The sequence below is a fragment of the Tiliqua scincoides genome, chromosome 6, assembly GCF_035046505.1.
Source record: "Tiliqua scincoides isolate rTilSci1 chromosome 6, rTilSci1.hap2, whole genome shotgun sequence".
In the NCBI taxonomy this organism is placed as follows: Eukaryota; Metazoa; Chordata; class Lepidosauria; order Squamata; family Scincidae; genus Tiliqua; species Tiliqua scincoides.
Window position 1 is genome coordinate 30446817 of NC_089826.1, and position 16748 is coordinate 30463564.

The 16748-nt window shown below is 39.7% G+C and overlaps 1 protein-coding gene across 1 annotated transcript in view; it reads right to left on the reverse strand.

The window, feature by feature from the left end:
- BBS7 (Bardet-Biedl syndrome 7) overlaps nt 1–16748 on the reverse strand; it is a 30429-nt gene that overhangs the window by 1904 nt on the left and 11777 nt on the right. Inside the window, exons 9-18 of the mRNA XM_066632113.1 lie at nt 16249–16333; nt 14446–14548; nt 13346–13538; nt 9643–9717; nt 8499–8564; nt 5257–5396; nt 3746–3910; nt 2991–3100; nt 2796–2899; nt 628–751 (exon numbers count right to left, since the gene is read on the reverse strand). Coding sequence (XP_066488210.1) covers nt 628–751; nt 2796–2899; nt 2991–3100; nt 3746–3910; nt 5257–5396; nt 8499–8564; nt 9643–9717; nt 13346–13538; nt 14446–14548; nt 16249–16333 — 1165 coding nt within the window. The remainder of the gene's footprint in view (nt 1–627; nt 752–2795; nt 2900–2990; nt 3101–3745; nt 3911–5256; nt 5397–8498; nt 8565–9642; nt 9718–13345; nt 13539–14445; nt 14549–16248; nt 16334–16748) is intronic.

Sequence of the window (16748 nt, forward strand, 5' to 3'; positions counted from 1 at the left end):
CCTCATTGCCCATTGTATCAAAACTTGCAATTATCACATCTAGATTTGATTTTAGCATAGTGGGTGGACCAAGGTAAGATACAGTTCATCCTCATGGAGGAGGATGCTAAGACTCTTACGAAGGTTGCTAGTTTTTGAAAATGATGGCAAAACGGAGAAGAATGAATTTGATTCTCTTATTTGATATTTTATGCTTATGTGCTTATCTTCTGATCATTATGCCAATAAAGATTTATTGAATTGAAATTGAACAAAGGATACTGATCAAGGAATGCATAATATTGATCACTGAACATTACTGTTTTCAAAGTAGTAATATTATTTAGTTCAAAGGAGAACATTGCACACATCAGAGCTTCTGCATGGAAGTTCTGCATGGAAGTCCAAACTGCAGAGTCTTTGTGATTACTGCTCTACTACTGCTCAAGAATAAACAGCAGCAGGGTGTAACCAGGAATGGCACATTTCTGAGAAATCACTGCTATTCACTACTACTACTACTACTAATCCAGACTCTATGTCTGGATAAAACAAACCAGTCAATAACCAGTCAACCTACCTGACTTCATGAAAATCTCATAATAATAATAATAGATAAAAAGAGAACATTGTATTAAGTGAACTAACCACAAAGTCTTTCAAGAGATGCTGGTTGTTTCTCATGTTCTTTTAGCAGCTGTGGAGCATCCTCCAAAATGCTGCGATATTCTGGAATCAGGAAATCCATATTTCCTTCATGAGCCTGTAGTTCCTTAAATGGAAGTAAATAAGTCAGTAAGTCTGCTATAGGAGATCAAGCCTCTAAACTTAACAGACAAGCTTTGGGAAGCTTACAGAAATATGGACCCTATAGGTGGCAAGACAAAGACAAATGGAAAAGATCTACACATCATGTTCACAATGTTTTGCTAAGAGCCTCTATGTTTAATAACATACCACAGTTATCAGTGTTCTTTTTAACATCTGCAAAGTCCAAACCAGTTTCTCATGAAAGGCATGCTAGGATGCTATCACTGCAATTTCATATCATTTATATCTCCAAGTATATCAGTAAGATTTATAGTACATATGTGCAGGAAAGACCACTTTGGCTTCTTCCCCCCCCCCCCCAAAGGATGAATGCATATGATAGCTTTTCACTGCCCATAGCATACAGTTTCATTTTTAATTATCTCACCATGCCAAAACCACCTCTCTGGAGCATGACAAGGACTAGTGTAACAAAAGCAGGTACAGTTTTTAGATATGGCTCTTTCAAAAGAAGAAAAAAAGTCCTAAACAGATTCCTCTCAGCAATATTCCCATCATTCAAGACTTTTTAACTTTCTATTTTACGGTTTCCTTTCAGAATAAAAATGGCTTATTGTTCCTCCCTCCACCCTGCCTTTGCCTCCTCTGTTCCATCAGGTTTCTGTTCATAAACAGAACTATGTTTGTTGTCACAAAAGCTTTCAAGGATTACAGCCCACTTAATCAAATTAAGTGAAATAATCAGAAGACAGGGCTATTATACATATGGTTCTAGGAGGGGGAAAAACCAGTAGAGTGAATTTGCAAGACTGCAAGATAACTTTCTGGGAGATAAGCACATGACAATCCATAATTAGTGATAGCCACTAAGCAATTCTAAATCATTTAACTCTCAATGTGATAAGTGAGAGCAGTAAGGCGGCTGTGTTAAGATTTGGACTCCAGCATTGTTATGTAGTTTCTTTAAGATAATCTCATTTCATTTCTTCTGTGGCAAATTCACTCTGCTTTTTTCTTTTTAAACTCCAAAGGGTTCAGGGAGCCTGCAACTCCCTCTGCAACCCTCCCTGAGGCTTCAAAGTCCTGTATAAAAGAAAAAAAAACCTGTTTTGCAATGAAAACAAGAAGTGATTTGTTTTTTTCTTTTTTACAGGACTTTGAAGGTTCAAGGAGGGTTAAAGAGGGGGTCACAGGCTTCCCAGACCCTCCAGAGAGCCCTGTAAGTTGGAAAAACTCATCTCCCAGCAGCAGCATGATTGTCCCAATTGTTTTGCTGCCCCTTGCCCCTCCCCTTGCTCCTTGCCCCTCCCCAGCAAATACTTACAGGGCTCCCAAAGCCTGAGTAGGACTTTGGGAACGACTATTATTGTCCATGGAAGCTTGTGTTAAAAAGACTAACCAGTTTCTTTTAATACTTTCTGTTGTTTTAACATTAGATTGGGGCTAGTGCCATAGTATTGGTAAAAGAAAAATACTTGTCTGGCTCTTCAAAAAGGATAGACTGTACAAAGTTTCTGATTTTATGCATGTTATTACTTAAAAGCTGTTTCCACTGTTCAGTGGAACTACTTCCAGAATACATTGGAGGGCTACCTTATGTCTCCTACAGAAATGTGCAATGCATTTTTGCTTCCACTGTATTTGAGAAGAATACCAGCTTCCTAAAATTTTCATTTTCATTTATTTGATTCATGTGTGCATTTATTCTAGTGCATATGAGTATCATAAATCTTGTCTGCTTTTGCAGCTTGATGCTAAGCATGCACATTCTTTGTTTAAGAGATTATATTTTGCTAGGGTTGCCACAGGACAATAGCATTTCTATATCTACAGCTGTTATTCAATGTTAATCACTTTTTTCAGAATATATATACAAATCAAACTTATCTATGTCATGCACTTCAATATAAAGGTTTGTTACACAACAGTCTTACAGCGTTAACTATAGCACACCTATAGTTTTAAAACGTTAAAACACACCAAACCAAACTACCATACCATCTGTCCACATTATCTATAATTTTTGTAATCTATTAGGGACTTACTTTTAAAGTATCTATTAGTTCAACTTTCTTAGCCAACATCAGCTGGTATTCCATTTTTGGGTGGAACAGCTTTAAGGTGTGGTTCACAGATTCTTCATTTATATCTAGAAAATTATCACAAGAATTCATCAGTATGAGTGTATTTACATATACACAAATTATACTCTAAAATGAAAGAGCAAACAAAGTTCTTACCACATGATATATTGAGATTAATTTTCTTTTTAGTGGCTTCCTTAGAAAGCACATCTTTCAGAATGGATATTGTGGATATATTGTCAGATTTGAAGTATCCCTCCCCTTTCCTATACAAAGAATATCAGAGAACCACTGTTACAAAGAATAACTGTTGGAGCAATATGTATGCCTTCTCGTTCTACAAGGTTTGAATGCTATCTCCTTACTGCCTGTTCATACATTTACACAAAAATACTTTGTCTGAGATGTACTTGGAGGACTACACTTATGAACAATAATTCCAAACTGTACATTAACACACACACTTTCAAAAGATTTCTCTGTATTTTGAGCAGAATTTTAACATCACAATCCTATGCATGTGTACTCAGAAATAAGTCCCATCAAGTTCTATGAGGCTTACTCCCAGGTAAATCTGCACGGATTGAAACCTCTTTCCCAAACCTATTTGCATTCTTGTCACCTAGGAGATATATCAGAACATTCATAATAAAATCATTACTTCAAAATAAGTTGTATTAAAAACAGGACTTTCCCCAACTAAAATATTTTTAAGATTGAGGCATACAGAAGCAACAAAACCCCAAAATTATATTTGCTTAAGGAATAGGAACAATCTTTGGACACTTTTTAGTGCCATCCCCTAAATGAGAACTACCTTTTCTATACTTAACTAGGATCTACATTTCAGCCCTGTATTTGCTGCCTTTCAAACAAAATCAGCATGCTTCTGCAATTATGCTGCATTTTACCGGTAAGTACATTCAAGCTGTGTATCCAAAAAGGTGTTCTGAAAGTAGAAGGTGATGCTGTCCCCCACTGGTGTTTTTTCAGGAACTTCAGGCAAGCAAAACACAACCCAGGAGTGAACCTCAGCAAAGCTGAACTGGCCTTTGAGAGTCAATGTATTCATGGGCCTGAACAGAAAACGGTATTAGTTACTTGTAAGTATCTTCCATATAGCTAAAACAAAATTTTATTGTTAATGGTATTGTAATCTTAAAACTGCAGTTCATTAAAAAGTGCCTTAATTCATAGGAATAGAGTTGCAAACAGGGATTATGAATCTCCTCTCATTCTTCAGCAAAACAGTAAGAATTTAGGATAATGTTCAAAGATTATCTCAAGAATTTGATTTTTCAAGTGACACTAACAGGTATCAAGTCATATCTGCTTTTGCAGCTTGATGCTAAGCATGCACATTCAAAGACCCACTGAAACGTTTTGTTTTACATTTAAAATTACATTCCCTCACACTTCAGTAAAGCAGCACAACTGCACATATTCATGCTTGTTACTTTGCCTAAAGTAACCAAACACAACCAAACTTTATGAACTAGAATTTGTCTGGTATTCAGTTTCATTTTGTGTCCACTGAAACAAACAAAGCAGAAAGGGGAAAGACCATAAGAGTCATAAGAAAATACCAGCTTAACCTGTATATAGTAACAACCAGCACACCCAAGTATTACATAACCCATTTTTGCCTGGCCCACAGGTGTACTTATTTGGTCCCTGCTGTGAATATGCAATGTTGGGCACAAATGGCTTAACTTAGAGTTTCCATCCTTGTAAATTACTTTTAAAATTAAATTTTGTCAGGAAAATATTATCCCTTTTTAAAGAAGGGCAGTATGAGCCATACAAAGACAAATTCCCATGATCCCTGTACAAATTTCCAAGTGTTTTTATGCTGTAGGAGAGCTCCTAGCGGGCAGCCCAAATCCTATGGTTCCTAACGCTCATGGCTCCAGCAGCACCAAAATGGCAACCACCTGAGGTCTCCTTGGGGGAAGGGAACATTTGCTCCCTTATCACAGGTAGACAGCAGCCAGCAGCAATGGGTCTCCTTGGTTCTGTACATGCATTTGAGCTGGTTTAGAGCCAAGGAGTTTATGTCAGGCTGCCCAGGTCAGGAGGGAGGATAGGATATAGCAGCAGAGCCTGCTGCCATCTCCGCCCCCCTTCTGGGCTGGTTTCTCCCCCCACCCCACCATCTCCTCACCCTGGAAGCTTTTACCTTGCTCCAGGTGGCATCGGTCTAGTAGTGCTGGGCCCAGCGTTGGTGCTCCCTACTCAGAGGGTGCCATAAACGTACTTTATGTCAACTTTACAGACCCAGCACTAGAGCTCAGTGCTGGCGCTATGACCCGTTTGGATTGGGCCCTATATCAGCTTCAATTCAGTACTGACCCACAGTAAAGCTGAAGCATAACCAAATCCTAGTTTTAAACTAAAATGTGCCTGTTGCTCTTGAAAATACCTGTCATGATCAACAGAATGTGTCCTTTGATGGAGAGAGAGTGGCTTAATCTGATACTGCCGAACCTGACAGGTTTTCGGTTGAACTCTTGGAGTTACATATGCTTGCACTGTCCCATATCGACCTTCAATTGACACAATCTGTCCAAGAAGGGAGGGAAGAAAGCTGAATTTATTATGACTGTAGGTTAACACTCAACCAGCTCAAATTGCAACTGCTAACACACTTAACTGGACAATGTACAAATTTTCAAAGTATTTTCAAAATAATCTTAAGTCATCACAAAATTGTAAGTGAAGCCAAGTAGCTAAGGATTGTCATAACTATTATTCAGTGCCTGGTGAACTATGTTATATAGAGCCTGAAAACTCTATAATAAGAGGGGCCACTGAAAAGTTTTGTTAAAAACAGCTGTGTTAAACTTCATGTATGTCTAAATGCCATCTCAAAACTAAGATTTTTTGAACCTGAACAAAAGAATGCCCTTTATCTTTATAGATTTTACAGTCTACCACAACGTAGACCAAGTATACCTTAAGCCAGGGGTGTCAAACATAAGGCCTGGGGACTGGATGCGGCCCTCAGAAGGTTTTTATCTGGCCCTCAGGCTCTCAATTGCTGAGCAGTGCTGAGGTGTTTCTGCTAAAAGGGCAGCCCACATGAAAATTGTGCTCTCCCATATCTTGAAATATGATCAAGATTTGATACTTCCTCTTCTGTCATTTAAAGCTAATGAATTCTAAGGTACTTATTTTTTTTGTTATGACCTTTTAAATGACATCACTTCCTGCCAAATGACATCACTTCCGGCCCTCAGCGCACATCATGAATGCTATTTGGCCCTCTGTATGAAATGAGTTTGACACGCCTGCCTTAAGCTTTCCTAGAATATGAGCCACTGTTCCATTACTACTCCTTGTATGGCATTCCTGTTTGGATGCCAGCATTAAATGAATTGATTGAAAAGATCCATTCAAATTTTCTATACAAAATCTTAGGTGTACCGCATTGCGTGCCTTACGTGGCACTTTGTCTGGAGACAGGCCAATATAGGCTGGAATTCCTAGCATGGTCCAGTTTCTTAAAATACTGGGCCAAAGTGTGCTTCAGGGCTGACCAAAGCCCATTGTTAAAGGGGTTACTGACTGACTCGCTGTTATCTCCCTGCTTAGCTCTTTTCTATAAGAAAATCAGACAAATTTTCTGTAGAGGAAGATCTACAAGGAGCTGCTACACTTGAGGTTTCTATTAGGCTCCTGACAACAAGACTAACCGATATAGAAAGACAAGAGATTTTGGATGCAGCACAGAAAAAATGTTCGCCCCTAAATTTCCATCTTAACAATACTTTTGGTCAACAACCAAAGTACCTGACCTTCTTAGAGTGCCCCTTTGCAAGGAGGGCTTTTACATTAGCCCGTTGCAACGTGTCACCTTCTAAAGACCTAATTGGTAGGTTTAGAAATGCCCCAAAGGAAGAACGAGTTTGCAATTCTGGCCTCAGAGAGGTAGACTCTCTTCCACACATTGTTCTGCACTGTGCTTCCAATCAAGGGCTCAGAGACCAGTATCTCCCTTCATTGTCAAGAATCAAAAAAGGTCTCTCTGAGAACACCTTTTTACAACTTCTGCTGGCGGGTGAATCTGAACTCGTGACCGTTCCAGTTGCTAAATTTTTATATTTGAGCAACTTGAAGTGGGATAAGCTGCTGGTCCTAAGCAACTTGGAGTAAATCTGTAAGTAAATTGTTGTGTTTTAACCCTTATTTTTATTTCTCTTTTAACATATACTTTTATACACAACTGTCTGGAGATATTAGTTGTAAAACTATATGCCTAATAAAGGTTTGTTGTATGTTGTATATTATTTACTACTCCTTCTTCAAACAAAAAAGGAGTGAGAAGAGGTCCCTGAACTGCACTATATGCTTCCAGCTGGGGACAGGGTGGGGGAGCAGGACAATCCATAAACCTAGCAGTGAATTTGCAACCTGCTGTAGCACATGAAGATTTCAGAGCTAAAACCCCACTGCACACAACTGGGCTGCTAGATATAGAATACTTGTAACCACTGGCCAGCTTCTTGAATATATAGTGGGGTCACTAAATGCAGTTGGTACAGATGGATTGTTCTTCACTGAATTAGAGGCTGGGAATAGGAGCCTTGTCCTCTAATAAAAAATCCCAAAACTATTAATAATAGTTGCCATTCATGTGGATTTTGAATACTATTTCTTTTAGACAAGCTATGCTTCAATTCCTTATATTGGCATTTGCCATTTCCCACCTGCTCAAGGCAAATATAAAATTTTGAAAATGTTGTGGAACTCTGTTCTAATAACCTTTCAATGTCCTTAAAATCAATTAGTGTTTCTTAAAATGAAATGACTCTTGTCTTTCAATTTATTTTCATCTTACAGGTACTAAAATATATTCCCAGCACTTTTCTTTCTAACACCCTGGTACTACCCATACCTTGCTGAGAAAGTGGTTGGCTTGAAATTTTTTCCTTTTAATTCTTAAAAAAAAAACACATACCATGAGTGGATGTTTTGGCATGCAGCCGTAACGAAAAATTTAATGTCAGCAACCTACTTTTGCTAATAATGCTTTCACAAAGAACAGACATTCGATGACTGGAATAGAAGAACTTTGTGACAAACTCTAATCGTGATAAATTAGAGTTCTTTCAGTGGTTATCTTCAGCTGCAATTCTAAACACGCTTTCTACTAAATAAGCCTCTTGGAACATAACAGGATTTACTTCAGAGTAGACATGCTTAGGACTGCACTACCAGACACTTTTCATACAATGAAAAGACATTTTTGTCATCTTTTCAGATACATGTCCAATATATGTCCAATTTACTTGTAAGAACACAAGCGTAACAGAACACCCTCTCTTAGTAAGCTTGTTCAGTTTCAAGATTTCAATTGTTTAAGCATGCAATTCTATACACAGTTACCTGAAAAAGTCCCACAACTCAACGGAACTTATGTCTGAGTAGACACACTTAGGCTTGTGCTGCATGTTGACTGCTTAGTAGTTCATACAATAAGACATTATGGTAAACAATGTCTTCCTCCATTTCAACAATTCTCCACGTATTTGAAAACCGATATAACATTTCAAGAATTATGGATGTCAAAATAACCAATATACAAGTTCACACAACCAACAACAATAAGTGTTATTAAATCTTAATACTTTTCAGAATCATATAAATACTAATATACTTTACCTTAAGTTCCAGCCTTGTAGTATTTGCTTGACACCGATACGTGGCAAGGAGGAAGTTGCCATTTGACTGTGGGATATTGAGAATTATTTTTTTATTTGATTATTTTTCCCCCTGCCTTCTCCCTGAAGGGCACCCAAGGACAATTAATAAAATACATAAACTATAAAATACACATTAAAAGCCAGCCCATGGCACGCAGCAGCACAAAAACAATAACTTATTATACAAAAAGCACAAGGTAGTCTTGGAAACAGGATGTGGACTTGCGCCTCATTTTATTCATAACCAAATCTATCTCACAGCTCAATCCTACTTAATTCCATTCCACCCCTTAAAGGTGCTGGGGGATGTGGACAGACTGCTAGCATGCTGCTATGGCCACTCGAAACTGCGAGAAATGCCATGCTGCCTTTTGCAACAGCCATTAAGGACTTTACACTGCTGGAACTAGTTCCTGCAAGCTGAGTGTAAGGTCATATTAGGATTGGTTGTTATCCACCTTTCGTGAAATGCAGGGTATAACTTTTAAACTAAAATAATTGCTAATAAATTATTTCTACTAACTAAGGCTGTTCTCCTAAGCATACACATACTAGCTGAGGCACATTTACCAATTACATTTATATCCTGTTTGCTCTAGATTGTTCAGAGCAGCCAACATCCTGTTTCCCAGGCTTTCTTCCACTCAGTTTACAGAGCTAGATTTGATTAGTTCAAGGAGACATCATGTATCATTACAGCATTTTGTGGACCATATTTAATATCAAAGCCTTAAATATTCATCTTAATCCTTAATTTTCATATCATGTAGCTTTAAAAGCTGTTATCCAAGAGGCTCAGTTCAGTGGGCAGAGCTCCAGGGGGCACTTCTCACATGCTTGAAAAAGCCCTCCCATCCACCCTGAGTCTCTTACTAGGGTTTGCTGCATTATGTCTGGCCTCCCAATCTGGAAGTAAAGGCGATTACATCCTTGCCAGTTACTTCTGGTGGTACTTCCAACAGGTGAATCATGCAAAGTGGTATAGCAGAGGACAAACTGAGAAATACTCCTCTATTGTAATCTATGTTATCAATTAAAATAGATCTTCAGCAAGGCCTTTGGGGCTACATGGAAAACCCCATGTGTTTTGGTGTTTTACATACCTCAGATTCACAATCAACAACACTAACAACAGCTGAATTTTTCTCCACGTCTTTTAAGTCCACCGGAACATCACACTATAGAGACAAACACACAATCCCAGTTAACAGAAAAGATGAGCACATGGGTATTTTAAATACACTTTCTTTATGCAGATTGTGCTGCCTGAGAAACCTTATGGAGAAATAGATACTAAATCTCTGTTTATGCATCCTAAGGAACAGTTCAGCTCTACATAATCCATAATCCTACATAATTCAAGACTTTAACAGCAAAAATGAAATAAACTGTATCCTGAGACAAGCCAAACCACATGCAGGATTTGCATATCTTTAGTGTAGAACAGGGGTGTCCAAATTTTTTTGTAGGAGGGCCACTTCATCTTTCTGACACAGTGTCGGGGGCCCAGGAAAAAAAAGTTAATTTACATTTCAAATTTGAATAAATTTACATAAATGAATACATTAGGAACTTGTATGAATGAATGAAGGTCTTGCAATAGCTCATGGCCTATACACTTGCACAAAGCAGGGCTGGCCTTTCCTTTGCTTCCACTGCTGCATCACAGACATGAAATAGCAAACAGTGGAGCGAGCCCTCATCCCACAGCTCAAAGGAGAGATCAAATAGTTGGCCGTCACACCGAGATCAGTTTTGTTGGGCGAGTGTGGATTCCAGCAAGTCTCTGGAGGGCCAGAGCTCATTGGAGACTGGGGGCTCCCAGTGGGCCTTATTGGGAGTTCTCAAGGGCCGCAAGTGGCCCCAGGGCCGGGGTTTGGGCACCCTTGGTGTAGAAGTAGACTGAAACACTCATTGCCACACAGCCATCTTGCCTACTTTGCCTGTTGTTTTACCCTGACATGAACTGCCATGAAAGTTTGGTCAAAACTGAACCAAATCTTTGCTAAAAATGTGCCTGGAGAGAATTATGGGAAGGAGAGTAGCCTTCATGCTTCCAATGTAGATAACCTTATTTGCTTTCTGACTGGAACTTAATTAAACATGCATAATCCCCTTGATTGCTGTGCCTCCAAGACTGAACAGGCATCTTTTGCCCAAACTCTGGATGACTGCTTAATCATTGCTCTTTCACTCTGGGAACTAACATTCTACATTCCCCCAGTGACCCTCCTTGGTTGCCTAGGGGCTATCTCCACCCTAGTTAAGCTCTTATGTTTTATCCAGAGACACAGCCATCAAAGCCTGACCTCAGCAACTCTGCTCAGACACTCTGTCCATCTTTGTATCTAGTAACCCTAAGAATAACTGCATGTTTGGAAGCAAAACCCTTGTGGTTTTCCTTATCTATGACATATCTGTGAGTTTTTTTGGCACAGAATGTCCAAGCACCTTTTTTGTTTTTATTCTGTGAGTTCCAAATCTTGAGTTTTGAAAGGTTGCAGAAATCACATCGCTGTCACTATCCATGGGTTTTGGATATTGTTTTTGGCTTTAAAGAAAAGTTGTCTCCACCCAGTTGCTTGTGGGAAGTACAAGATACAGCAACAACAGCTGATCTTGTTTTAGCTTTTGCTCTTTGAATCTGGTTAGGATCTGTGGGGGAAGCCCCCTTCTGGGACAGCCCTTTCATCAGCACTTCAATCCTATTCTTATGGAGAGAGAAAGGGAGAAAGGTCATATAGCTGCTACCATTTGCTTACCTCTGCTGTTTTCAAACTCCCAGGGAGTTTGAAAGCCACAGTAAGCTTCACCATGTAAAGCTTCAATAAGCTTCATGGGGAAGTAAGCTTCCCCATGAGCTTCACAAGTGAAAGTGGAGCAATCACGCTCCAAATTGCTCCACTTTCGCTTGTGAAGCATCAGGGAGCCCTGCAGACAGCCACGCAGGGCTCCCCGTACCCCCAAGAGGCTGCAGGAAGCTCTTGTAAGTGTATCCAAGCCCCTGCAGCCCCCCTGAGCGGCGTGATCCTGGGGATCGCACCGCTGCCTCCTGGCTGCCCCCGCCCCTTAAGGGGAAACAGGCCAGGGCCCACACCCAGGGCAACACCCCAGTCTGAAAAGCCCTGGCTTACCTTATGCATGCCTACTCAGAAGTAAGTCCCATTATATTCAATGGTGCTTATTCCCAGCAAACAATTCATACTATTGCAGCCTAAGCTGCAGGGAAGGAGGTTTGCAATTTGTCTTGCAAGCTACCACTTCTCAACTTGCATTTGTCTCCTTGATGAAAATGCCTGAGTTAAATACAGGGCTTCTTACCATTAGCTCACTGAGGAACCTTATTACAAAACATGGTTAAAGACACAGGTGGGGTATCCACCCAGAGCTGTTTGAAATGCCATGAACATTTCATGTGTGGGTGCGTGTGGGTGCATGCGAACATGTACAAGAGATGTGTGTTGTGTGACTTGCCTGGCGCTTCCTTTTTGACTTTTGCTGCCTGTGCAAAATACGTTAAAGCTTCACACAAAACAGCTCCTTCTGATCACAAGCCAGACAAAAAGGCAACTTCAACTCTTTCCTCCACCATAAAAAGGCATGAGAGAGAGCATGCGCGTGCAAGACGGAGGTGCAGAGGCATCAAGAAAAGCTGTGGATAGGACCACCCCATTGCTTCCTGCCACAATGATCCCCTGTGGATGAACAGGTGGATGGAAGAACCAAATTGCAAGTTGCAACCAACCCCAAGTGCATTGTCACTGAGTTAAATGGGGCTTACTCCCAGAAAAGTTTGCATAGGACAGCAGCCCAGGCAGAGAGAAGCCACAGCAGGCACCTCCCCCAACCCCAACAGAGAGAGGCACCTCTCTGTGTGACACAGACATTCAGTAGCATAATCCTATACATGCCTACTCAGAAGTAAATCCCATTGTGTTTAATGGGGTTTATTCCCAGGAAAGCATTCTCGGTGTGTACACACACAAATAGTTATGTTTGGAATTAAGTTCCTTTAGTCTGCTTTTCTGAGTGTGGGTGCGAAGGATGGCTGTTTGGGCAATCAGTCGTACATGTCTGCTATGCCCCCTTGTTTGCTCCAACGGGTTGTCAGAACCTTGCTCTCATTTAAGCAGGTCAGCCCTCCATGCACACCAGCAAACAAGACAAACTGCATATGAATCCTACTGCCACCTGCAAGAGTAAAATGTTTACTGACTCAGAAAGGAAACTCTCAGAGTCAAGCTCCCACCCCTTTCAGCTAGCAGCTGCTGGAATACAAGCAGACACAGGAAGTCTGCCAAAGGATGATTGCTAGTGCTGGAGGAGAGACTAGTATGACTTTTGGCCATTAAAAAACCTGGACTGCAAATCCCACGTGAGTAGAAATTCATAGAGGTGACTCACAGATGCATTTTCCCACAGAATAGTTGCACATTTGGTGGGGACCTAAGATTTGCAATCTTGTTGACATAACCAGATTTCAAATATTTAATCATGCCCTTTAATCTCACTGATTGCAGCAAAATTTAGGTGTGCTCAGCCTTCTCTAGATTACACCTGTAGGCCCAATATATTGAAGTCCATGAAGACTTATTAGCACCTGTGTGACCTAGTGTTCCCAGAAACAGTCGTTTATTCTGCACAAATGTAAGATTCAAAGCAAAAAAGTTAAATTATCTTTTGCTTAGAGAAATTATCCAATTTTAAGATAACTAGAACTCCACAGGGAAAAAACACAAACCCTCCACTATGGATTTAAAAAACAAATCAGTTCCCAAGTGCCCAGGTCTACCATTAACCTCTTACCTGCAACAAGACAGTATCAATAGCTGTCTGGACCTCCAAGACAAGGCTGTAGCTGGCATCATCTGTATTTAACATAAACTTATCATTTATACTGAATGTTGGTACTGCTGAAATAGCAGTACTGGATCGAGAAGACAGCTGGTATTTTTCACGCTCCTGAAGGACTTTGATCTGTAGCTGTTCCAATTCATTCCTACAGTAAACAACAGAATGGTGTCTAAACATTCATCCAAACATTTATCTAATGTAGCTCTCGATAACAAGACGGTGCCTGAAAAATAATTTGGATTTTTATTGTTCCCAAGACTGAATGAGAATGCAATAAAGTTATCAGAAATAATTGCAGGAACATACTTCTCAGTGCAAAAAATATTGTCCTAAAAGCACACATTTATGTAAAAAATGCATGTTTAAAATAGGATTATATTTTTTGCATTACATGTATATAGCTCATTGATTGTATATATCTCTCCTCTCCAGTTTTCCCAATATTAAGTTAGATTTTTATTTATTATTTGGCAAACTTACACAACTTGTTTCCAAAGAGCTCAAGGCTCTGCTCAGCTCAATAGCTTACTGAAAAGTATATATCATATCTTCAAGATTTCTGGGTGGTTTTTTTAAACTGCAACAGAGTGTTTCCAGTGCAGGTCCAGCAATTATAATGTAATGCTGGGATCAAGAAGCCCAGTCTCCAACAGTATGATAACCCATAGGCCTGAACCATTAGTCACCTAATGGCATATAACCAAACAGTATAGACAAAGTAATGTGCTATATCTGTTTTCAATAAGTCTTAAAAGAGGCATGAATAATTTCTTGCATTACATTAGAACAGCAGCAATTCCACAACAGAAAAGCAAAGTAGCTTACAGAAAACCAAATGATGCAATTAAATGCACAACTCAAGCTCTGATGCAATTAGCAAATCACTATTATCACAGAGATTCTGATAGTCATTTTGTAAGTTACACAAGTGGCAAAGTACAACCCAGCTGGTAGGCTAAGATCCAAGCCCTCAAAACAGTAGGTGGCAAAGATTGCAATAGTTGTCCCTCTTTTGAACTTCAAAAAATAAGTTACCTCAAATTATAAATTACCTCAAAGACATGACCTTGTTCTGCATTTCATGACTCATCTTTACTTCATCTCCTGATCCGCATTCTCTATGTACAGGTTCTGTTGTCAGCCCTGACACCCACCCTAAAAAGACACATATGAAAGACTATGAAAACATTCTAGACAGATTATTATTAAAAGGGTATCACTGTAAGGGGTGAGACTGAACTAGGAATGTTAGGGCCCAATCCTATCCAACTTTCCAGGGCTGATGCAGCCATGCCAATGAGTTGCACACTGCATTTTGTGGTGGCAGTCAAAGAGGCCTCCTCAAGATAAGGGAACAAATGTTCCCTTACTTCAGGGTTGCATTATGGCTGCATGGATGCTGGACAGTTGGATCAGATTGGGCCCGTAGGGTCTGAAGATGGACCCAAAATCTTGTTAAGGACTAGAAAGGAAATTGGCTGTGCAAGATCAGCCCTTGCAACCAACAAGCATATGAAATCTCTGGATTAGCCAGATCTGGTCAATAGAACAGGACACCTTCTTGCTATACTTCAGGCTCCAACTTCTGAAGTTTAAGCCTCAAGTCTAGCCTCAGGAATTTTTGCTTTTCTGCATCAAGATTCAGATACGCCTACTTATGATCTTGGCCTGGGCTGTACAACTTCAAATGACATGGCTGCATTTGAACAAGGGGGCATTTGGGGATTACATGCATTTATTCAGCAAATCTCATTTTCATAAATTATGTGACTCATGTTTGGCTCACTCCAATTACCCACCAATTTGTGCTTATAGATGTGAGACCCACTCAACAAGTACAGGCAGTGAAGTCCTTATTTCCACAAGTATCACATCACACACTTCCAATTTAGAACAGGAATGCCACGATCAAGTATGAGCACTCATGCAGACATGTGTTACATTTTGCCACCCCAGGTTGTACAACCTGAGACAGGAAGGTATTATGCAGATCCTACACCAACATGAAGCTAACACAAGAAATTGTACAGTTGCCACTTAAACATGTTGCTTCCACAGTACTTTAAGAACATTTATATCTATCAACATGACTGACAGAGATTGCTTTTTGATCAATTAATCAATCAAATGTTTATTACGGTCTTGCTTTTTGATCAGCAAAAGTGAACACATACGGGATCCAGAGTCATCAACCAGTAAAACAATTATTAAAACAGACAAGCTTTTAAACATTCAGGGCAAATCTTTCAACTAATTATGCATAAGTGAATCTCAGTCATGTTCAAAAAAGACATATATGAATAAATATGTGTGCTATTAATACTGTACATTGGGAAGCCCACAGCTGTATTTAAGAAGTTAAAGTGACAAGTCTGAAACATTTGATACCTAATGCATATGTTTAAACAAAGGAGCTGAAAAAGTCTATATAAAGTAGAACATATATATTGTACACATTCCCATTCTCTCTCTACACACAGACATTCTTATGAGAATGTCTGGTAGGATGTAAGACAATGCTGCGGTTATCTACAGTAGTAGATACAGCCACACAGCTGTTATCTAGCTACTAGAGGCTTCTGTGTGGGAGCTGGATAGCTGAATTGGTTCAGATGTATGAAAACCAAGTTCAACTAGTCACTCACCACAATGCACATAGGATGGCCTAAGCAAGTCATTTTCTTTCAACTGTAACCTAATCTCAAAGGGTTTGTAAAAAGAGCTATGCTACAGTTTTATAACCTCTTCTAGTGAAAGAATGAATAAGTGTAACTTCATTAACTCAGCCTTTTGAATATCACAAGAATTTATCCATGTTACATGTGTGATATGTTTTAAAGCATTTACAAAGTTACCTGAGTATGTTGCTGTAATAATCTCATCATAGCCTTCTTTTCCAACACAGCCACCTTGGACAGATGTGATACTCTCTGATAAAGCCTAAAAACAAGGGAAAAAAAACACAAAAGCACACATTCCTTTTCATTGTGTTAAAAATGTACAATCCAAATAAAGAGAGAAATCCACCTCTTTGTAGTTTTTCCTGAGCAGTAGCATTCTCCACCATATAGCATGGCAAGTAGCTCTCTTCAGGCCAAATACTATCCAACTTTCTAGCCCTGGTGTAGCAGCGCCAATAGGGTGTGCACTACAACCTGCAATGGGAGGGTAGTTATGTCGGCCTCCACAAGGTAAAGAAACATTTGTTCACTTGCCTTGGGACTGCATTGCAACTGCACCGGCACTGGAAAGTTGGATAGGATTGGGCCCTTAGGTGTCATTTAGTTGCTCTGTCATCCACCAAGCTATGTTAAAACTTCCCACAGTTTATTACTAGGGTGGATTGAAAAGGCTG